The following is a 23407-nucleotide window of genomic DNA, read 5'->3' as shown; positions in this document are numbered from 1 at the left end:
TTTTTTTTTTTTTCCCTCCTTTCAACTCAGATAACCCAGAAACATCAGCTCCACGAAGCTTCTTCGTATTTACTGGAGAAGAAGGGAGATATCCATGGTGCCTTTTTGGTTATGCTTGAGGTACTGAAACCCTGAATGTGGCACTTTTGCCATGCCCTGCCATCAGCAAGGTCTCTGCTCAGGTTTGATGTTGTCCTTGCTCCTCAATTTGTTTCCCACTAGAATCCATGGAAGCATTTCCCTGCTGTCAAATAGCAATATGTTGTCTACAGGCTCAGCAAATCAGTGTATTTTTCGGGCAAGTCTTCAAACATCCAGTAGATAATAGATGCAGAAATTTGTTTTTCTTAGTCAAAAATCATCTTTCAGCTCCTGCTTTCCCTTCTTTATTTGGAAAGACGTTATGCTACATTAATCATACTGGGGAGGAAAATGGGGATGAGCCTTTGTATCCCACCTTTTCCAAACAGTTTTATGAGGATTCTTGGTAGTGAACTATAAAGTTTATTGTTCTGTGTCCTCTCTTTTGTTTCAGCGATTGCAGAGCAAGTTGCTGCTGCTCACTCAAGATGATGAAAGTAAGAGATATCAATTGAAATCTCATTTTCTATTAGATAGATAAACACAAAAATGCAAAGTGCTTGTGCCTGACACCTGGCATAACGAGATCCTATTTCAAGTTTCTAGATATTGCAGTGACTTCTTTTTTATTTATATTTACCTGGCTGTGGTAGTTATTTGGGTGACACTTTTTCACTGCTAGTCTTGCTAGAGACCTAGAGCAGGTGCCCTGTCAGCTTTTTCCATTGTGACTGGTGCTCTCACTGCCTTACCAGACACATTTCCTGTGTCAGAATCCATTCCAGCTCGTTACTGAGCCTTAGCTGGCATTACATGTGAATAATGATGAGATACAGCTGGAAGTAGCTTTTTTTCTGAAGCAAATTTCTCAGATAAATATGAATGTTCTGCCTACAGAAAATGAGTATATGCACAGATGTGCTGTTCACTAGCCCAAGGACTCATGGGCACCTAATTAAGTGCAGTGCCCATAGTTGTTACTTAATTGTATCCTAAACCACAGCTAAGATCTTCCTTATTTGATTACATGAAATGTTTTATTTGCCCAATTTATTGTGCTATTCAGGAAAAGTGCCAAAAATCAGGACTTATCTTTATAATTTGGTTGCTGACTATAGTGAGCAGACTTTAGATGAGCAGCATGATTTCATTTTGCAGAAGGATTGGGAGTTAGCATATCTAGTAGTTTTTATAATTGCAGTTTGTTTTTTTCCCACCAACTCTTTGGCTCAGCTGAACCCTCCTTGCTAGAAAACATTGAAGATACCTTAATGAAAACAATTGCCCTTTGCCAGAGGAATTCACACAGTTTAGACCAGCAACAGAGAGAGGTAAGAGAATCAAAGAATGTGTCACTAAAATCAGCAGAGGCCTCTGTGTCTCCTGAAACTTTCCCTGCCATGGCTCTTCCTTTCCACATCCACTGGATACTGATGTGCCTCAGGCAGTCATTGCTCTCCCCTCCCTGTGTTCTCCCTGCAGTGGTTCAGGTTTTAGACCCACAAGAGAGAAATCCTCCCTCATAGGGATGAAACACAGAACGTCAGCAGTGGGGAGGCAGATGAGCCAACATCCTGTCCCGCTTTAGCTCCAGCCCAAGTTCTGGCTTCAGTGTCAGTCAGATGGTGCAGGAGGCACTGTGAGCTCTGAGCCAGCTTCATGGTGGCACAGAGCTGATGGTGCAGAGCATGTTCACAGCCCCTGAGTGTAGTGTCAGCCTGGCCTGTCAGGGTGGAGGCAATCCAGCTGGCTTGAGCTCCTGCAGGGAGCTGGGTGTGCCTGTCTCCTCGGGCTGGGGTTGCATTTCCATTTCATCAAGGCATCTTTACTCCCAAGATTCTGCATGATTTACATATCTGAACTCAGAACTGAGAATGGTTTGTTCCTGTGTCTGAGGAGGTGACATGGCTGGAAGTCAGGAATTGTGGCATGGCTGGAAGTCAGGAATTGTGGCATGGCTGGAAGTCAGGAATTGTGGCATGGCTGGAAGTCAGGAATTGTGTAATCTCTTCATAAGCACTGTCCAATGTAGAGGTGACCTCCTGGTATCTTCTCCACAAGGATGTCACTGTGCAACAGATAGGGAGAGAGTTTAGATGTCCCTTTCCATCTGGGATCCATTTACTGTGCTACCCACTCTGTGAGCTGTCTCTACACCAGAGACTTTGTGTCTCACAGGGAGAAGTAGTTGGATGAATTAGAAGTAGGTTGTTGTCCCAGTAAAGAAACAGGTGAGAATAGAGAGGGGGAGCTGAAGCCGTGTGCTCAGACCATGATCAAACAGGATCTGGGTCTGAGATGAGCAAAGTAGACTGAAAGCAGATCCCCAGGTGCTTTGCTCTGAGGGTGTTCTAACCTGTTTCATTGCTGTCCCACTGCAGTCATGAGAAATGCAGTTCTCAGAGCGTGGAAGAGTCTTTGCAAATGGCCTCTGACATTGCTCAGAGCTCATTTTTAGCACTGCCCTGTTCTTACTGGGTTTTCCCCTTGCATTCCATGATTTCAGGCCCTGTGGTTTCCCCTGCTGGAGGCCATGATGTCCCCACAGAAATCCTCTGGTTCTTCACAGTGTCGATACTCTGAATGTGAGTATTTTGGCTTTTGTAACCCCAAATACGAATCACAAGTTGTGTGCTGTCTCTCCTCTGCTGAAGGAATAGAGGAAAAGCAGTTTTGGTACTCCATTCCTAAATGTTCTGCTCCCTGACCTGCATGACTGTAGGACTGACCTCAGGCTGGGTGTTTGGTCGGCTGCAGCTGTCAGGGAGATAGTTATTTTTAATTTAGTTGTATTTTATTTTGTCCTGAGTGGAGGAAGGTCCCTGCCATAGGCTGTGCTAGTAAGTTGGTTCCACTGAGGATGGCCTCTCAAGGAGCCAAGGTGCACAGCATGCACGAAGGCTTTGTGGGTTGGAAGGAGGTTGTAGTCAGGGCTTTGGGAACTCCTGACATAATAATACTGTCATTTTCTATGCCCAGCCCTTCTGGGCACTTCTCCCTGCACCTGCTAATTTTCCCCCAAAGAAGCTGAATGGCTGAGTCCGTGCATATGTCAGTGTTGGCTCTTATTTAGGGAATTGGGTGTCTGGAAACAAGTTTCAAAGGTCACTGCTAGGAAGTTTTAGAGTCTGTGGGGCCATAACATGGATAAGGCATCCAAACTGGCGTGTGATAGCTGTAGGAAAAGTGAATGATAGTGCTACAAAGTAAGTCAAAATGGGAATGTTCACTGTGGGGGGTGTGGGAGAGAACACAGAGGCATCCTGGTATCAAAACCTTGTGCTACAAAAGGCCATGTGTGCTTAGTGCAAAACCTGCAGAAGGAAAAATAGAGAAGTGGTTTTCAAACTAGAACACGTGACCTGAAATAAAACTATCTGTAAGACTGATCTCTGTATTCCCTGAATCCTAATGGAGTGCTGGTGGCTGTTGTGTTTGACATTCCAGCTTTGAAGAGTTTGACCATGCAAGTGCTGAACAACATGGCTGCATTCATTGCTCTGCCCTCCATCCTGCAGAGAATCCTCCAGGTGAGTTCCTGGAGACAGGAAGGTTTCACCAAACTGTGCCACTCAATTATTGGGAAAAGGTATTTCCAGGTCATTAGAGATCAGCTCAGCTGATTGTTGGGTTCAACATGTTTCAGTAAAAGTTCATTGGTGAGATAAGTTGGGAAAGCTGATAGAAATATCTCAGAGACATGTGGGAACACATAAACCTGTGAGAAGATAATTGAGGTAATTCCTGCAAACCAAATAAAATATTATCTCAAGGGTTTCAATTACTTTGAACTGAAACTTGGCAGGGTTAGAGGCAAAGCCACAATGAATTTCTCAAACTTGGAACTAAATCAGTTGAAAGTCATTTAGCAAAGGCTCTGGGATGGGCAGTTGGGAAGACACTAAAGTTAAGTGTGTGGGCTTGGGAGAAAGATCACAATTGGGCCCAAAATTTGATAGAAGATGCAATTTTATTTTAGAGATGTTTGTTAGTGAGCAGCAAACATTTTGTAGAAGAGATCATTTTAAGCAGGTCCTTGGGTTGAGTGGTCACGAGCTACTCTAATTTGTTGGTTTGCAAAACATGTGAAAGTTGAGTTTGGGATTTAATAACAAACCTTGAGAAATGCAGAAAGGGAATTAGAAGAATTGTCTGCTCTGCAGAGTGGGATGACTGAAGAGTTAAGACGGTGTCAAAACACTCTTCAGGGTTTCTGCTCCAGGAGAGAGAAGAAAAGGGCTTATAGGCTTCACAGGGTGAACACACCTCTAGCAGCCCACTGGTTTGATCTCAATACTATGCACAGTCTTGGAATTTGGAAAAAATCATAAGACAGCGAGGGATATTGTAGAAGAGTGGATAAAAAGTGTGAGCAAATGAAATGTGGTTTTATCAAAGGTAGAAAGTGTCAAGCAAACCCAATGGCTCTTCAATAACTTATTTCGCCTGCTTTTAGCTGAGACATTGGATTTAGTTTCCTGTTGTCCTTTGATGTTTAATGTAGGCAGGAAATGATGGAGAAGCTGTGAGTGGGGAACTGCCAAGGAGGCTTCCTTGGGTTATGCTGAGAACTACCAGGATGGGGTGAGAGTCAAACCAGTGCCCACTGTGCAGATAACACAGCTGGGAGGTGTTACAGAGTGGGGGAAGATCCCATTCCCCTCGGGATGGAGAGAGATTCTTGTTGGCAGGCTTGAAATATTTCCTTCTGTTTTGGTTCTGACGGACTCTTTAGCAGCAATAGAAAATCCCATTTCCAGAGGGTGGCACTGATGTCCTGGAGGCAACAGGGGAGTGAAATGTCTTTGTCAGTTGTGGAGGGAAGTGGTTGCTGTGATGGCTCTGGTGCAGAGGCTGAGGGGATGCTTCAGCAGGTGAAGTACTTCTCTGGGGACAGAAATGGCATTCCTGAAAGCAACTCTGGTCACTGGGTTTGGAGGCAGGGGGAGCTGCTCCTGCTCATTCCACTTGCCTGGTCAGCCCTACAAATCCAGTGCACAAAAGAGAGATTTGGAAAGGCAGATATTTTCGTACAACTAGAGCAAAAAATGATGATTTCTTGAAATGCTTGCAGAGAGAAAAGGACTGAATTCCAGGTAAAGACCATTATATCAGAACTTTCCAAGATGGGAGCAGTAATTGATCCCTCATAGCTGGGAAACAGTTGTAGGGATAACAACGTAAAGATGAAGAGAAGATCCTGTGGAAGGGGAGGTGGTCTTGATTTACAGGATCTCTAGATAAGTGGACTTGGCCTCTTAGCACTCATTCTTTTACAGATTCCACTCACACTCGAGTGTTTGCAAACCCCTCAGGTGCGTGGGAAGGAGTGATGTGGCCTGGATGGTTTGTGGGCACAGGGGTGTGAGCCCCTCACTGGGCATCCTCTGACTGATGCCACCAGCTCAGTCATGTCCTGTACAAGTTGCTGCCTGTTATAAGGTGAATTTTTGCCTCTGAAGTTCGCTTAAGCTTCTCCAAACTTGTCATCCTCCTCCTTAGGAGATGGGCTCTTCCACTGGGTGCTTGTCTGTGCTGGGTCTCACCCACCTGCTGCCCTCAGTGCTTGGCACCTCCTTGGCTTGTTGACTGGGAACAGTGTCCTTTGTTACCAAACAGACCCTTCATTGAATCCTTTGCTCTTGTGCTTAAACCCCACATTTCCATCCACACTGCCCTCACACCAACCCTTCTTTCTGGAATTCTGGGATGCATTGCTCTAGGTCACTGTGTATTTGTAGTGTGTTGTGTTAAATTCTTGCTCCAGGGTGCCTGTGGGAGGCTTTCTGTGGGTTTTGTTTGGATGCACAGCTTGGCCCTTGGAAGAATTGCTTTGATTCAGCTGGAAGGCTGGTGTTGGGAATGGTGATGAGCATGTCTTGCTGCATGGCCATGTAATGGGTGCCCAGCTCAAATGTTCAGGGCTTCTGAGCCCTTGCCATGGTGGGGATCAGGAAACAAACTCCCTCTGTGTTAGGCAGAAGGGAGCACTGGATTTTTTGCCTCCCTGTCATCTGCTTCCTTGGATTACCTGGGAATGCCACCAAAGTGCCCTGCAGGGCAGAATCCCAACGTGGCATTGTGTGCATGGTGCTTTCCCAGAGAGCAAGAGCCCTGTGTTGTTAACCCTGGCTGGGAATTCCCTTTGCAGAGCTGTGTGGCTGCTCTTTGAAGCCATGTAAAATTCCAAACCCTTCTGTGTCGGCTCTGGGCAGTGCACAGGGCCTTGTTCTTTGTGTTATTGATGCACAGCAAGTAAACTCTGAAACCAGCCTCTCTGGGCCCTGGAGTGCAGGCAGCCTTTCCCAAGCCCTCCAAATGTTTTGGTGAAACCCAAAATTGTGAGTGGTGCTTGTCTGACAATGCCCTCCAAAGCTGTTCCAGCAGAGCTCAAGGCTTGGTGGTGGAGCTGCAGTCTGGGAGGGGGAACAGCTGCCCAGGAATTCCCTGGGGGATTTGCTGGAAGGTGGATGACATCAGTAAACTGAGGTAGATTATCTTGCCTTTTCTGAAGAGGAATTAGAGTATTCCAATTTTAGTGGACTGTTTTTCTTCCTCTTCTGGGCTTAACTGCTTACAGATTATACCTTATGCAAATGTTAACTTTGCAACCAAAATGCTTGGCTAAAGGGCACCTTGCAGGGGCTGTGAGCAGGCCTGCAGCTTTCCCAGGGAACAGGGGGGGCTCCTGACATCTGCCTGTCACAGCACATCGACCCAGAGTCATATGAAATAACGGTTGATACATTTATGTTCTTGCTCATCCTTAATAGTGTTGTGGGGTTATTTATTAACTAGGAAGCCTGAACTAACCGCATTAGGGGAGATAGCAGAGGAATCCTCTTGAGCATTAAGAAAAATTCCATGTTATTGAGGATGGGAGTGCTCTCTGAAGAGACTGAGGTTGAGTGTTAATTCCCTTACAAAGCTGTAATCCTTCATGAATGTTTTGTAAGCACATGGGGCTGATGCCTCCTACAAAATGGAGAACTGGAGAAGCCAGAAATGTAAAAGCTGCCTGTAGGAAACCCAGAGAGGGGAAGGAAGGAAGGAATCTCTGAAAACTGTTCCAGAAAACCTTTCCTTGTATTTTTTGCCATTCCTGCTTAGGACTGTCTCTGGCTGTTTTTTCTTCCCAGTCCTGGAGGTCAGCCCTGGGATTAGTTCTGTGTACAGTGGCTGGTCTGTCCCCTGGCAGAGGGGAGAAGCTGCAAGTGAATGTGTTTTCAGAGTTTATTGGCACTGGTAGCAAAGCAAGGGCTATTTCCTGGACCTGGAAAGCAGTTGGAAATGGAGGAGGTGGAACTGGCTGAAAGGACTGCATGAGCACCCCTGGCCTGTCCCTGGGTACTGGCCAGCGCTTCCCAATCTGCTTGTTGGTGGTGGCACTGGGCAGCCAGTTTGGCTTTGGCTTCCCATGCCAATGCCATGTTCCCAGGGCAGTGCCAGCTGTTCTTGGATGGTACAATGCCTGTTCCACAGCACGGGGGGTACATTTGTACCTGGAGCATGGATTCTAATCCAAGGCCAATTTTATAGGGTGGAAGGATATTCCTCCATAAAAGTAATGGATCCCACAAGGCTCTGGTGACTGGGACTTTTGCGGGGGCTCAAAGCAGCAAACAGGAAGAAAACATTGTAACTGGCTGGAGAAGTGAACTGAGGGGTGTGGATTGATTCCTGCCAGAGGCAGAGCTGCAGCCAGGCCCAGGAAGCGCTGCCAGCAGGGAATGGCCATGGACTCACTGCTGGCACTCAGCTGCTGGGCTGGTGTGAGGCTTGGCCAGACCATGTGCCTCCCCTGCAGAGGACACAGTCCATTTGCTTCCTACCTGCCATTCTTCTTGGAGATCATCGAGCATGACTTGAGTGCAAATGAGCCACTGAAAGTTGGCCCTCAGGTTTGGGTTCCCTCTTGGCAAAGCTGCAGGTGGGGCTTTATTTTCTCTCCCTCCTCTGCCTATCCAGACAAGAAACAAGTGGCTTTGAAAGTCTCCACCTGCAGGAATTTTGAGCTGCTCTCTGTAAGTGGTGCTATCTGGACACTTGCCTTCCTTTGGGCACGTATTTGATGGCTTTAGAAAAGTATCTGATAGATGCAGAACTAACTTGCTGTGCACTGTGGGTCACACCACTTGCTGTGCTGGAGGTCCCAAGTCCCTGCTACCCCTCCATAATTCCTGGGGTGACTCAGTGCAATGTGCTCCCTGTGCTGTGTGTTAAATGGTGCAAGGAAGGGAACCTTGGAGTGTTCAGGTTGTGTATTCCCCCAGCAGAAAAGGAGCCTCTGCAGCACATCCAGCTCTTCATACTCCATCCCACGTGCTCCAAATCCACAGCTGGTTTGGACTCAGTGCTGTTTTTATTTAGGCTTGAACATTGGTGTTTCTGCCTGTCATGTTTCTCATGAAGGCTGTTCAAGAATTCCCTCACTTGCTTTCTGTAGCTGGTTTGGTGATCCCTCAGAGTATTTTGCAGAGTAACTTCCATGCTGCTTTAGCTGTCTTTGTCAGCTTGCTTTTTCACTGTGGATTTTCCTTTCCCAGTCTCAGCATGGAATCATCCTCGCTCCTACTTTCTCTCATTGATCTCATCCAGAGCTTGTTCTTCCAGTTCCTGTTTCCATTGTGTCCCCACCATTTTTCTGCTCTCTGGGTTAGTTTCCTTTCCACATCTTGCCAGTCTCTATTTTTACCCATGTCCTGCCCATTGCACCAGACAGCTTCTCTCAGCTCCCAGCAGGAGCTTCTCCCAAAGTCCTTCTGTGCCTCTCAGCAGGGCAAAATGCTGTTTTCCAGGTCCAACTCAATGTCTGCCAGTTGAGGACTTGTGTTCCGAAAGGGTGATTCCCAGACCCTCTTTTGAGCATTCCTTGGTAGATTTGTTCCAGTTACAGGCACGAGTGGCCTCACTGGTGCCAGCCTGGGATGGGGGAGGCACGGCCTTGCTCTTCACAGGTCAGACTGTCCAGGACACAGGGACAGGATGAACCTGGATCAAGCTGGGCTGCACACATGGATCTCACCCCTGCAGCAGCCAGTAGATCCTGCTAGTGACCTGACTCCTCTGCCTTGCTTTCTGTTTTTATTAAAGACACTGGGAGCCACCACAAACTGTCCCTGTGCAGTTCCTGGCATGTCCAGTGCCCCTGTGAGCAGGAGCCCACTCGTGCTGTGCAGCAGGGCCTGGCAGGAGGGAGGGCAGTGCCCAAGTCCTCCCCTGTTCCAGTGCTTTGCCCATCTGCCTGTTGGAGAGGCTGTGGTTGTCCTGGCACGTGTCATGCTCCTGTCCTGCACCAAGTGATGCTCCAGAGAGTGCCAGGGTGGCTGTGCAGGAGAAGGGGGTGTTTGGGCTGGAGCAGGGCTGGGGAAGGGTGAGATGCACCAGGGGGATGAATTGTACCACAGCCCTTTGCTTGTGCTGCTGGGCCATGGAAGTAAAGCTGCTCAGGGCAGGTGGAAATCACCCCTGCAGCACCAGGAGTGCCCCGGGCCCCTGTTCCCTCTGCCATCTGGTGTGGGATCAGGATTGCCTGGCATTCCTGCAGCTGAGGGGGTGTGGGATGAGCTTGAGGGTGAGTTACTCCTGAGTGGGCAAGAGCACGGGGAGCAGGGGCCCAGGAGCTGGCTGGCCATGCCATTCTCCAGTCAGCTCCTGCACCTCCTGGATGGAGTTTCCAAGATCTGAAGTCTTTTGACCCAAGCACACTAATTAGTATTGATGTTGCCATCGACTGATTTTTGCTAATTACCAATTTTCCCTCAGTATGTGGGATTATTCTGCTGTCCTTGAGCATATGCAGCATATTTACCTCTGCAGTCAAAGGTTCTGTTTGTGGTGCCAATCTGGAGGAAAAAAATTATTTGAGAAGAATCAGAACAGTCATATCCTGTGATTCAATTTCAGCAGCTTTTCATTTCTTCACACAGGATCCAGTTTATGGAAAAGGGAAACTTGGAGAAATTCAAGGACTTGTCCTAGGAATGCTGGACACCTTTAACTATGAACAGGTAAGTTGTTCATAGTTGTGTTTCTGTTCTGCCCATGCTGCAAACAGGATTATTTTGGCTGTGTGGCCCTGCTGCTCTCCCTCATCTGTCATTTCTGTCTGTAGGGCAAAGGCAGTGGACCTGTGAGTGATTTCTGTGTGACTGGGGGCTGGGGATGAGTTTGTTTTGCTCACAGATTGCAGGTGAAGGGACTGACGGGTACACGGTGAACACCTCTGCAGCTCAGTTATGTGTTAAACGTGCTGGAAGGAGAAACATCTGCTTTTCTCCAGCTCATCCTGCAGTTAGGAACTCAAAGGCACAAAACTGATATGCTTTGTCTTTATAGGCAGTTTTAAATAAGAGATTTTTCAACTAGGCTGTTTTTGCACTTCCCAATGGTAACGCTGCACTTCCTTTGTGACCTGATGAGATTTCATCTTAATCTCAGTCCTGCTTTTCTCTGTCCAGTCCCAAATCCCCGGCAATCTCCACACTTCAGTAGCTTTCTAAAACTCCTTTCCCCCTAAACAAGAATGCACAGTCTTCCTCCAGAGTCACCCTCCTCATTCTGCTGCCCTGTGGCACTGCCGTCCCACCTGCTGCTCGGGTCAGGCCTCCCTGCACCAGCAGCCAGTAAAAATACAGTGGGTAATCACTTTGCTGCAGAGGGCTGGACATGAAGAGCCTTTAGCTCTGTTTAGGGTTCTGGTGAAGTCTGTCAGAGCAGCACAAACTCTCTGTCAGTGCCTGGCAGCTCTCTGGGACAGGCTGCATGTGCAGATGTGAACCAGTGCTGCAGCCTCTGCAGCCTTTTGGGAGCTGCTGCTGTGGAGCATCCACAGGTCACAGACCAGAGCACCTGCTGCTGCTGAGGGGACCTGACCCCTGAAAACACAGGGTGTTGGCTTTTGGCTCTTCAGAAATGGACATCTCTGTTGGGAAGGACAAGAGGAGCACTTCAGGGTTTTTTTAATGCATTAATTGCCACGGTGCATTTGGGCTTTGATTTTTATCAGCACATTTCCCCTAAAGTGGGAGTTATAAGCAGTAACTTGCCAGGTAGAGGGGAAAAGGGGGGGTTTGGTGTGAAAGATGCCAAAATGAGCCTGCCATGTCTCTGTTAATGCTCTTTGACAAAAATCAATACAGAGCTTGTCTAGTTAAGAGTGGAGAGGAATTGCCTCTATTAACGTGCCTTGAAAGGTGAAGTGTTTTGAGGGCAGTGGATAGAAAACATAGAAGAAGGGATTTTATTGGGTTGTTTTTGCTCTTAGGGATCTGCTAAGCTGCTTGTTAGGAAGAATTGATGAGCAGGGAGTTTGTGCAGCCTGGAGGTGACAGACTGACAGAGTTACTCTGTGTTGTCTCCCACACAGACCCTTCTAGAGACAACTACGAGCCTTTTAAACCACGATCTCCACTGGTCCCTGTGTAACCTGAGAGCCTCTGTCACGAGGGGGCTCACCCCAAAGCAGGATTACTGCTGCATCTGTCTCCAGCAGTACAAGAGGAGGCAAGAAACTGCTGATGAAATCATTGTTTTCAGGTAAAGTTAAGGGGTGGGGTCACAGCTGTGACGTGCTAGTAGTTCTAAAAGGGGAAAAAAACCTCCTGTTGTTTAACTTGCACGAGTAATCATCTATATTCCTGTGAGCACGTCTCCCTGTGAAGGGCTGGCTAATCAAACCCACCAGAGCCTGCTTTGCATGCAGCTAGCTCTGCTCTCTGCAAGGAATCACCTCCCAGTTCTGTGTCCCTGCTCCCAGCAGTGCTCCTGGGGCACTGCAGCACCCTGGGCTCCTGTGTGTGTTTGTCCAGCTCAGGTCCCCCCAGCCCTGGCTGTGTTTGTGGCTGGCCTCTGCCCTGCTCCCCTCTGTGCCCAGTAGGACAGGGTATTGTTACCTGGCTGTTCTGTCCTGTGGCTGTACCAGCAGATGGGCACTCACTGTTCCTTTGGTGAGTCTGGGAATGCCACAGGAGGGTGAGCAGGTGGGAGGGAGTGCATACACTGCTATCTGCACTCCTTGTATCCCACTGCCCAGCCACTTCCCCCATGGTGCAGAGCTCAGGAGGGGCTGCTCTGCCTCCAGACACTGATTCCTTCTCTTTCCAGCTGTGGCCACCTGTACCATTCCCTGTGCCTGCTGAGCAAGGAGTGTGGGACAGTCACCAAGGGCCTCATGAGGTGGATGTGCTATAAATGCAACTCAAGTAACAAGGGAGGAAAGCTCAGTGAGAACTTCTCAGAGCTGAAAAAAGGAACTGGAGCATCCCTGGCACAGGTAGGGTTTGGGAGGTGGTTTCTCTTGGAGTAAGCTTTTGTCATTGCTTTGTTCTCATGTGTCTGTGCTTCCAGAGAAGTCCCTGATCCAACAGTAGCTGTCAAACAGTATCAGCAGCTGACTGGTCACGTTCCTGAATGTCACTGTATTTTGATGGGTACACAAAGCTGTGGAAGTCGTGGAAATGTGTTCATCCAGAAGGCCTGGGAGCTGATGGCAGGGCCAGCTGGATGCTGGCAGCTGATTGCCTGCTACGTGCATCCACTGCTTTGTCTTGTTTGGGAGAGTCTGGGATGGGACACTGGGGGGACAGTTCCTTTCAAACTATTTTCAGAAATGTCTTCTATAAAACTTAGTTAAAAGCTGGCATGTTGCTTGTGGCTGGATCGTGGAGCCTCTGTTCCACCTTCCCAACAGATAACCAGGCTCTGGGTAGAGGTCTGGGATTGATTTGATTGTTTTGGCTTTGCTAAGTGTGATGTTTTAAGAAGCTTGTGTGTGACCAAGACTGATGCAGCTGGATTTGGGTGAGAGAACAGAGAATTAGTTTGTGTTTATTGTCAGTATTTGTGCTCAAGAAGTTTCACCATCCCTAATTCAAACAGAAGTGCAGTCTCCATATGCATGGAGCTGTCTCTTCCCTGGCATTGTGCTGAGGATTGCAAGCCACGCTGGCAGGCAGCTTGTTGGGATGTCTTTAGGGATACTGCACGTGGGGAGCTGAACTCTGTGCTCGGCAAAGGCGGCCACTGAGGAGGGTTTGTTCCTGTGCCTCGAGGTACTTGGTGCATTGTCACCACACAGATGCACCCAGAGCAGTGAGTCTTCACTGCTGGAACCAAGGGAATTCAGTCTTGGAGTACATTTTTGTGGTAGTACTTTAGTTTTCTTCCAGCAGATGATTCCAATTTCTGCCAAATCCGTCCCAGTCCAAAACTGGCTGATGGCATCAGTCAGCTCCCGGCAGCTGCTGCACTAACAGGAAAGGCTTCCTGCTTGGAGGGAGGAAAAGGAACCTCAGAGGGGTGTATAGAGCCCCATGCAGTCTCTGCAGTCAGGTTGTGTTAGTGTTTTCTTTGGTGACAGCATGGAAAGCTTTCCTGGCAGGTTGTAAATCCACTGGGGTCCAACCAGGCTGCTTCCAAACGTGGTGTGTGTGTATGTGCTGCCCTGCTGTAGGGGATTGTGGGCACTGGCTCTGAAGTTGGGCAGGTTCAGCAGCACCACATCTCCCCCTCTGCACTCCTGCTCCCCAGCAGTGGCTGTAAAGGGGGATGACAGGCTGGGCTGCACTTCAACAGCTCGAGGCAAAATTAGATACTAAAACTGCATCCAGCATTCAAGTGCCTGACACTTGATCCCAGTGCCTGATAACTGGGTTATTCTCTGGGTTTCTCATGGGCAACCAGAGCCTCTGTGCCTCCCCTTGAACACCAGTGTGGACATACCCCAGGAAAGATGGGGAAAGTGCTCCAAATGCCGTGGGAATGATCGGGGAAGGGAAGATGCTTCCCTTTATTTATCTGATGTGTCTGTGAAAGTGAGGGGCTGGCTGGGACTCAGGGCTGAGATGTGGAGAGACTGGGTGGGGAAGAAAGGGGTTACAGCACAGGTCATCTAGTGCTGGTTGGAAACTGTCCATCCCAGGCCATCAGAGTGTGGGATGCTTCCTGCTGCTGCTTCCCTGCTGCTGTCATGTGCTCTTGGCAGGGAAGCCACTGCTTCCTGCTCCACACACAGCCAGCCCAGCCCAGCAGAGCTTGGCTGTGGCTCAGCAGAGCCCCAGCACTGCTTCAGGCCCCCCACCTCCTCCTCCCCATGTCCCAGATCCTCTCCAAGTTTGTGATGTTCCTCATGTATTTAAATTACAATATTTAACTGTTGTACTTGCATGTGACTAAACTGTTGTGCAGTCAGAGCTTAAAAAAGCTGAGTATATTTAGACTTGGCAACAGACTGTAGAATCTCCAGCTTCTCCAGGAAGTTTGTTTGCTGAACAATCACCCCTCAGCAGCGTTCATTAACCCTGGGAGGTACCAATTCCTCTGACCAGGCCGTGGGATGAGTCACAGAACTGACTCGTTGTGATGGGGGAGGTGCTGGGAATGTGGAGGAGATGGAGCTTCCCTGTGTTCCCTCCTAACTCTGCTGGCAGACCCGGAGCTGTGTGTGGGACGAGCTGGTGTTGGTGAACAGGAAATCCTGAGGGAGGCCACGCTCACAGGGTTGTGCTTCCAGCCCTGCCCTCCCTTACCCCAGAGAGCCATCTCCAGAGCTTCCAGGCCATTCCACGCATGGATCTGTGGGGAGGGTGTTTCCTTGCAGCCTCTTTGAAGACCCGGAAAACTTAATCTGTCTCTGGGCAAAATCTAATGTGGTTTTTATTTTTCTGTAGGGAAATCTTCAGTTGGGGTATTTATTTTCTCAGGAAGCCTTGAATTAGGAGTAGACTCATACTGAGAAATGCCACTGAGCATCTGGAGTGCATTTCCCAGCACTAATTCTGCCCTGCCCAAACAGGGCCTGTCAGTTTGAATTGTGCAGTGTGGCTGAGATGTGGATGTGAAACGACAGCCCAACAGACAGGGTTTCTGTGCCCTGTGCTGTGTGTGTGGTGCTGTAGCCAGTCTCTGAAATTGGGGAGGTGGAGAGATGCCACAAGCCATCACTGACTCGTCACAGGATCAGGGACAGCTCCTACTGAAGTGGGGCCTGGCTGGGCTGAGGGCTTGGGGCACCCCAGCCAAGGGGAACAGGGGAGAAGGGCAGGGGGGCTTTTCTTTCCTCTGGTTCTGCTACCAAAAGTTTGTGCTGTCTGTGTTATCCCCTAAGCCTTGCTGCCATCCCAAGGATAATCTTCTGGGGCTAAAGGATCATCTGTCCCATCATCCCTACCCTACCATAAGTGAGAGTTCACAGAAATGAGAACTTGTGTTTGTGGTGGGTTTTAATCCCATTGCAGTCTCGCAGTGTTGCTGTTGTGGTGTTTGAAGTGAAGGCACAGCAGCTGGGCTCTGTCTAAATACCTGCTGAAACACTCCTGATGTCTCAGCCATCCATCCCCAAAACTCATTTGCCTCGTGTCAGTGAGCTGGTTTGTGTTTGCCATGGATTCTGCCAGCCTGGGTACCGGGGATCAGGGAGAGGAGCACAGTCCTGGCTCCTGGGCCATGAGCCCTACCACAAAGCCCTGAGCTGCCAGGCTCTGGTTATTCCATGTTTGAGGAGGTGCCTGAGTTCTAAGGACATCATTGTTGGAGCTGTCCAGATGGCAAATGTTTTATTCAGGAGTTTAATCCTGTCAAGTCACGCCAGGACGGACAATGGATGTGATCCATAGTTAATCCAGTTTGTCAGGCTCTACCTTGGAGCTCTGTCCTGCAGCCTTTCAGCACCCCTGTCTGTGAGCCTTCCAGAGCCTCAGGACTGGGCCCTCTGTAGCACCTCTGGGTGCTTTCTTTTGCTAACAGTGAAGGTTTAGAATGGGGTTTTTTCACCAATACTTATTGTAGAGCCAGCCAGGCATTACATGACCTCCATCAGTCAGTGAACAGAGCCAGTTTAACTGTTTTCAGTGTAACAGTGACCATCAGTTATTAGTTTGTCTCCAGCAATACAAAAAATTGCAGAGGCTTTATAGCTCTGAAAATACCCAGCTGTGATCCCCCCAATAACACCAAGGAGGTAAGTAGTGTTTTATACAGTTACAGGGTTGAGCATTCTCTCCTCTGTGGAGAATATTCCCACATACACATTAACTGAGCAAACTCCAGCTTTGGAGTTGGCTTTGGGGGGGGGATTCCTTCACTGTGTTTAGGATTGCTTGGAAACAGAAGTGATTAAGTAAGAAGAAAACTGAGTGCAGGAGTCTTCACGAGCTGGTAGAGGAGGACTGGCACCAAAGCTAAAACTGAAACCAAAATACAACTTTGGAAAGACTGATTTGAAAACCATATTTATGCTTTAGACGCTCTTAAATCAAAATTGGCTGTTTTCTTGGACTTTTGCTACTGTAGAGGTGGCTAAGTTCTGTTGTTTTGGTTTTTTGAGGAAAAATCAGAGTGAATTGTAATTGTGCCCCCTGGCCTTTGTACAGAGCAATCTGCAGCCTGGCAGAAGGTTCCTTCCCCTGCCTGCAATCCCAACCCCTGCCTGCTGACAAGAAGCAGGGACAGCTGAATTCCAAACTGCCCAAAGCCAAGAGCAGTGGGACTGGGATGACCTGGGGAAGGGTCATGTCCTGGTTAAGAGAAAAGATGGGAAAGTTGCAGTGGAGAGCCTTGGCTTGACTTTGCATCTCAGTTTCTGAGAAACCATTCCTACGGTTTGATGAAGATTTCATTCCATATCTGGGGGGATGTGCTGAACAGACTCATTTAAATACAGTGGCAGATGCTGGGCTGCTGCAACCTCTGGATGTTCCCCCAAACTGCACAGACCTGCCAGGGAGGCTGTTCCTTGGGCTGGATTTGCTCCTGGAGGGGGGATGGCTGCTCCTCTCTGGGATTCCAAGCTGAGGAATAACCAGCTTGGAACTGGGCCCAAGGGTTAATGGTGCCAGTGACTCTTCTGATGTTCCTCTGAAGGAGGGGAGCAAAATAACTGGAAGCTGAGGCTTTGGCTGTTTGCAGTCCCTCGTGGGAGGGTGGGAGAGGGAATTCTGGCTGTGTCAGTGGTGCTGGCTGGAGCCCAGGGGGCACTGGCTGTTCCTGAGGGCAGCTTTTGGAAATGCAGGTGAGCATCTGTCTCTGGTATATCCCATCAGTGGGAAGCTGCAGTTTCCATGTCCCACCTTCCTGGTGCACAAGGAGAACAGTGTTTTGTGGTCTGTGTGAGGCTTGGGCACAGCCAGGCTCAGGCAGCTGCAGCTGAGCCCCCAGGGCAGAGCTGGGCTGAAGCACATTGGAAACCTCCCTGTGGCACAGCAGTGCCAGGCTGCTCCCGGGGGCATGGATAGCAGGGGTGTTCCCTGGGCTGTTCTGTGAGGTCTGGGGTCATATTATCAATAAGCCTCTGGCAGGAGGGGTCACTGACCTTTCTTACACCGAGTAAGACTTCTTCCTTCTAAGTGTGGGACTTCCTAAGGACCCAGAGGAACAGCTGGAGCTGTGCCAGGGCAAGGTCAGGTTGGATCTCAGGAAAAGGCTCTTCTCCCAGAGGGTGGTTGGGCACTGACCAGGCTCCCCAGGGCAGTGGGCACAACCCCAAGGCTGCCAGAGCTCCAGGAGGGTTTGGGTGATCCTCTGGGGCACAGGGGGTGACTCTGGGGGCTGGGTCTGTGCAGGGCTGAGGGTTGGACTGGATTATCCTTGGGGGTCCCTTCCAGCTCAGGAGATTCTGGGATTACCTTCCCTTTCTCTCCCCAACTCCTGCCACTGAGAGAACACTGCACCCCTTCAGTCTTCTGTGGGATCTGCTCAACAGCCCCTTGGCTCATCTGTAGCAGGTGAATTCTCTACCTTCCTGCAGAGAAGCCTCTGCCCTCGGGCTCAGCCCCAGCAAAGACCTGCTGTAACATTTGATCCACGTGCTGCTGTGCTTTCCTTGGAGCCTGCTGGATTAGGAATGAACCCCTCGTCTGCTGTGTCCAGTGTGGGGGGGTGGGGTTTGGGTTTGTCTAATTAATCCTGAACAGCATTATTGCTCCTTGGGCTGAAGGCATCAGTTGTAAGGCCAGAGGAATATTCCAGCAATGCCTGGCGTCAGCAGAAGCCACTGAAGGGGGTGTGTGGAGGTGTGCCAGTGTGCTTCCAGGCACCTGCCACAACCAGTCCCCTGCTGTGCCCTCATCCCTGCAGGCTCACGTTGCAGCAGCAGTGAGTGAACCAGAGCACAAACAAACCTGTGCTATCCCTACCTTCAGCGGGAGCTTTGCTCCTGAAGTTCAGTTAAGTTCAGCTGGAAATAAGAGACATCTGCCTTGCCCATCCTGCTGCTGAGGAGATGGGAGGTCAGGGCTGTGGGACAGCCTGGCTGTGTTGCAGTGCTGGGGAGGCTGCTCTCCCTATGGGGTCAGGGCTGTGGGACAGCCTGGCTGTGCTGCAGTGCTGGGGAGGCTGCTCTCCCTGTGGGGTCAGGGCTGGGGCTGCAGCAGCGGGTCCTGCCCTGCAGGGCCCTGCCCGGGGCTGTCCTGCTGCCAGGGCTCACCCTGGGTGTGCTGCCACGGCACTGGGGAGGCCCTGGGAGCCTGGTCGAGGAGCAGCACATCCCTGGCTTTGGGATGGCTCCAGGGAAGGGCTGAGCTGTGTGGCTGTTCCCCCTCAGCCACGGCTGGGCCGTGTCTGTCCCGGAGTGTCACTGCAGAGGCTCTGCAGAGCTGCAGCAGCAGGAGCACTGCTGTTCTCTGAGGGGTGTCCTGAGCTTTCTCTGGAGCTCATTAACACTTCTGGAATGTCACTGTCGTTCCAGTGACTTTGGGTCAGAGCTGCCTGCCTTGCTCTCTTTTTGGTTGATTGTTCCAGGTTCCTGGGAGTCCATGAGAACAGCAGAGCCTTGTCCCACAGAAGAGATTTCCAGATTTCCTTACTTTAATTGGCTCAGCTTTCATTAAAACACTGGGTTTGAGTACCTGTTTGTAAGGTTGGCTGAGCTGTGGTGAAAAGAGCGCCCAGTTGCAGGGGAGGGAGGCAGAGGGTGGGCTTGGTGTCCATTGCTCGTGGGCTCTAAACAGGGAGGTGGGGGTTGCCTTGGTTCCTAGGAACCCCAAAACCTTCCCCAGGACTTGTGGCTGCCTCTACCTGTGTTAGGGAGTAGCCCCTGGCACAGTGTGGAGCTCTGAAGCTCTAACTGGTGCAGCAGTGTCTTGTGTGGAAGGAATGGCTGACGGGCAGCTCTGGGATGGGTCTCTTGTGTGACTGTAGATGGTGCCTCTGCTCCAGCTGCTGTGATCTGCTTTGCTCAGGCACCAGCTGAGGATGGAATTTGGAGCTGTTAAAGATAATTACAGGCTTGGGAGGGCTGTGTGGTGACTACCAGAGGGGGTGGAATACGTGCAAGCAAAAACTATGCAACAGAGATGAGCGTTCATGGTGGGATCTTGGAGAGCTGGAAAATGAAAAAGAGCCTTTCTCCTTCCTGGCCCAGATCCACAGGGAATCAGTTGTCTCTGGGGTCCTATGTCTATGTTCTATATCCCTGCACCAAAGGGGTGCAGGGATTTGCTGGAAGCGGCTTAGAGGTGCCAAGGGCTTTGTCCTGCTCTGGACACTCTGGAGCTGCTGGCCCTGGAGGCAGGGGCTGTGCTCTGGGTGAGCCTGGGGGCTTCCACTGACACCACAGTGCTGCTGCTGCACCCCAGAGCCTCCCACGGCCCCCAAAGGGAAACACACCTTTAGTGACATGGTAAAAATGGAAAAGGCCTGACAGCAGTTGTTTCCATGACAACAGAAAGAATTGCCTGCAATATTTCAGCTCATCAGCCTGGGAACAGCCTGATTGATAGTTACACAGGCATGGTAGGGAGAGAGCAGGAGAGGGGAGGCCAATTATATGGCATTTTCCATGTCCTTGAGTGCCTGTGGCCACAGGCACTGTGGAGGGCAGTTTTTCCTTGCTTTTTGCTCTTTCCAGGTGAGAATGACCTGCTAGTTCCTGCCAGTACCACCCCCAGCTGTGGTACCTGCCCCTCAGTGTCCCAGGCTCTGGGGGCTGTGCAGGGAATGGGACGTGTGGCTGCTTGGCTGGCAACGAGCAAATAGTTATTTGCACTAGAGAGAATATCTTGGAAGGGAGGGAGGGAGTTTGGCACATGCTGCCAGCATAAGGGATCTCTTCCCAGGCTGATGATCAAAGGCAGGCACACGTGGCTTCGGAACAGTCACGGAACTATCCAGGCTTCAGGAAACCTGTGGTGGGCTCAGAGCACCTTCCACTGCCAAAGAGAGTTTAAAGTCAGTGCAGCTTCAGTCAGTCCCCACTGGTAGGACTGTAGCATTTTGGGTTAATAGCCCCTGGGAAATGTATTTTGGAGAAAATATTTGTATGTTCCCTTAAAAAGAGATCCCCAGAGACAACAGATGCCAGCCTGCTGCTCATGAGGGAGGCCGTTCCCCTGGCTCCTGTTGTGGTTTCTTGATGATGCTTTTCCTTAGCAGGATGAGCAGAAACATTCAAAATAGAAACAGTGTGGTGTGATAAATGGAACAAACCTACAAGAATCTGTGATGCTTTGTCATCTCTCCCTGGGATATGTAAATGGTGCCGTTTACAGCAGCCTGAGTGTGCAGCCCTCCTTGCCTTGGTGCTCTTGGTGCAGCTGTGGGCCCTCTCCCTGCAGCTCTGGACCTGCCCCTCACTGCTGGGCAGAGCCAGTCCCAGGGGACGTGGCTGCTGTGGCTGTCACTCACCCCCTTTCCACCCCTCATTTCCCACCTTTCAGTCTGTACCATCCCACTGGGAATAAAAAGGCACCTTAGGATGCCATTAGTTGTTCCCAGTTCCTGGCACCGTCGTGTTCCCGTCCCAGCCAGGCACAGCCTGTGCCCCATGGCAGTGGGGCTGTGTGGGGCTGAGGGGGCTGGGAGGTGAGACAGGACTGGGGGAGCTGCTGCTGCCTGGGGAGGAGCCCTGGAGAGGCTGCTCATCCACACAAACCCATTGCTTCTCTTCCCAGCTGGCTGCGGGGGAGTTTTCCCATCCCTTTTATCCTTCCCCCAAAGGTATTTCAGTACTGTGCCATCAGGGACAGAGCCCAGCAGGAAGTCAGGATGTAGGGGTGTATCTGTCCTTTGTGCCACAACAGGACTTTCTTCTCCCAGAACTGAGGTGCACACTGTGGCTTGAAGCCAAAGGAGAGGTGGCTCAAAAGGCCCCCCCCAGACAGGCTGTGGAGCAGCTGCTCCAGGCCCAGGAATGAATTTCTGTGTATAGGAACTGGACCCCCTGCTGGGTGTGGTTTCTGTAACCTTCTCACTCTCTTTCTTAGGCGAGTTCAGAGTCTCTGTTGGATCCTCAGCAAATCCAGGCCTTTGACCAGCTGTGCCGGCTGAACCGAGGCACGTCCCGGGTACGTACCCCCCGCTCTGCTCTGCTTTAACTCGGTCACAGACCTTCTGCACGTTGCCAGGCCAGGCACCAGTGTGGCAGGGAGGGCTCTGGCTTTTCTCTGGGCTTTGGGCCAGTGCTGTGCACACCGTGAGGCAGCTATGCTGGGGAATTCGTGGGCAGGGTAACCCAGGAATGCCTCTGGCTTTGGGGCTGGGCCTGACAAGTGCCACATCCTTTTTGGGTTTGTAGCCTCCCTCCCCTGCAGACACTGTGTGGCTCACATGGTCACTCGGGATGCTCCCTCCTCCTGCCTCCATGTTGTCCCAAGGAGAGCACAGCTCCCTCTGTCCCTGGCATTTTCCCTGTGCCTCCTGCCTGTTTTGGTTGCAGTTGTTGGCACTTTCAGCTCTTTCTGGGCTTGTTTTTCAATTATGTGATTTTAAACCAACCTAAAGATCCCTGGGGAGTTGTTTAGCTCCGGACTAGTGGCCCCCTCTGTAGGGCCCCTCCATAGCCACTCTTTGCTGGGGGTGGGTTAAGGTTTCTCTGACTGCTGCAGGAACACGGTGACCCCCCAGCCCTTTGTCCCTGTGCTCCCTGCAGGCTGTTCCCGGGGTGCTGAGGGTGATCCATGTGTGTTTTCCCTGCAGTTGGCTCTCCTGACGGAGCTGGCCCGCGGTGGTGAAAAGCACGGGCTGCTCAGCACTTCCCACGGGGACTCGGCCTCCAGCAGCGTCTTCCAGAACGAGACCTTCCAGCTCCACCTGACCCCCCCTCCGCTGGCCGAGGACTAGTGCTCCTGTGCTGCCAGGGCTGGGCCTGCCCTCGGCTCCTGCTGCTGGGAAGCCTCTCCATCACTCCACGGCACTTTTCCCCCCACATCCCCTTTTCCAGAACCCTCTGGGCTGACTCTGGGTTTGTGGCTGGGTGATCTCCCAGCTCTGCTGTGGCCTCTCCCTAAGCCAAAGCAGGTGGGGACAGCTGGGCTGGGAGCTGGAGCTCCGGGGGCAGAGCCAGCGTGCCAGGGCATGGACAGCAGGGGCTGCCTGTGCCCACCTGGGATGGGGGCACTGGGAACTGTCCACACACTGCACTGAGCTCTGCTGGGCTGGAGGAGCCTGTGCTGTGCCCAGAGCTGTGTCCCAGGGCTGTGCCTGGGGCCACACCTGGGCTCTGTGTTCCCAAAGCAGCTGTTTTCCAAGGCCTGGCCCTGTCTGAAGGCACAGAACAGGCAAACCTGGAGAAGGCTGAGGAACGTGCAGGAAACGTGAGCGATGCCTGGTGTGTCCCACCTCCCAACCATTAAAGAGGCCCTTGGGTGAACGTCTCTCGTGACTTCTGCACACAGGGAGTGGGTGAGGGCTGCTGGAAAGAGATGAATCTTGTCCCTGGGGGTGAAGCCCAAACCTTGCCCCTCGCCTTGTTGTACCTTAGGGTGGGGATGTGGGGGGAGCGTGTGTGAAAAGGTGTCTCAGGCCCTTGGGGGCTGCAAGGGGGAGAGGGTGGGTGTGATGGGTGCTCATGGTCACAGAGGTTTGTCACTCTAAGCTCAGCCCACTCTTCTGTAACACCAAAGTGGGCCCTGTCCCTTCCCAGCAGCACCTTTAGGACCTGCTCTCACTGCTGCACCCGGGTGTAGGTGGGGTTTCTGTGCTGTCACCTCTGGCTTCTTACACTCCTCTTCCTCCTGCTCACTTTGGCACTTGGGTGTTTTGGGGTGCCACACCCTCGGGGTCCCAGCTGCTCCCAGGGCACAGCACCGGGTGGGGGTTGTTGTCCCTGCACACAGAACTCTGGTGGCTGATCCATGCAGAGCTCACATGGAATGGCAGGAACATGGGAACAGAGAAGCACCAGGTGTTGTGCAGAGCTCACCTGGCCAGGAGCAGTGCCTCACCTCCTTCCCACGAGCACTGAGAAGGGCACACTGGTGTTTCCAGCCTGCAGCCACACGGGCACCTGGTCCCAGGTGGGTCAGGGAGCTACAGCGGCTGAGTTTGGCCAGACATCAGCTGGGGTGGCTCTTGTCCCCTCTGTCCTTCCCCCTGGCTGGGGCAGCCCTTCAGG

The 23407-nt window shown here is 51.1% G+C and overlaps 1 protein-coding gene across 3 annotated transcripts in view; it reads left to right on the top strand.

Annotated features, from left to right (window-relative positions):
- VPS8 (VPS8, CORVET complex subunit) overlaps nucleotides 1-22667 on the top strand; it is a 66498-nt gene extending 43831 nt beyond the window's left edge. For all 3 annotated transcript variants that reach the window (XM_027650481.1, XM_027650482.1, XM_027650480.1), the window contains 10 exons: nucleotides 31-120; nucleotides 536-578; nucleotides 1309-1412; nucleotides 2588-2666; nucleotides 3529-3611; nucleotides 10011-10091; nucleotides 11450-11619; nucleotides 12187-12355; nucleotides 21279-21359; nucleotides 21991-22667. In XM_027650481.1, the coding sequence (XP_027506282.1) occupies nucleotides 31-120; nucleotides 536-578; nucleotides 1309-1412; nucleotides 2588-2666; nucleotides 3529-3611; nucleotides 10011-10091; nucleotides 11450-11619; nucleotides 12187-12355; nucleotides 21279-21359; nucleotides 21991-22134 (1044 nt within the window). In that variant the 3' untranslated portion in view covers nucleotides 22135-22667. The remainder of the gene's footprint in view (nucleotides 1-30; nucleotides 121-535; nucleotides 579-1308; nucleotides 1413-2587; nucleotides 2667-3528; nucleotides 3612-10010; nucleotides 10092-11449; nucleotides 11620-12186; nucleotides 12356-21278; nucleotides 21360-21990) is intronic.
- The last annotated feature ends 740 nt before the right edge of the window (nucleotides 22668-23407 follow it).

Source organism: Corapipo altera, unplaced genomic scaffold (assembly GCF_003945725.1).
Source record: "Corapipo altera isolate COAL_440 unplaced genomic scaffold, ASM394572v1 54, whole genome shotgun sequence".
In the NCBI taxonomy this organism is placed as follows: domain Eukaryota; kingdom Metazoa; phylum Chordata; class Aves; order Passeriformes; family Pipridae; genus Corapipo; species Corapipo altera.
This window is presented reverse-complemented; position numbering and strand designations above follow the sequence as displayed.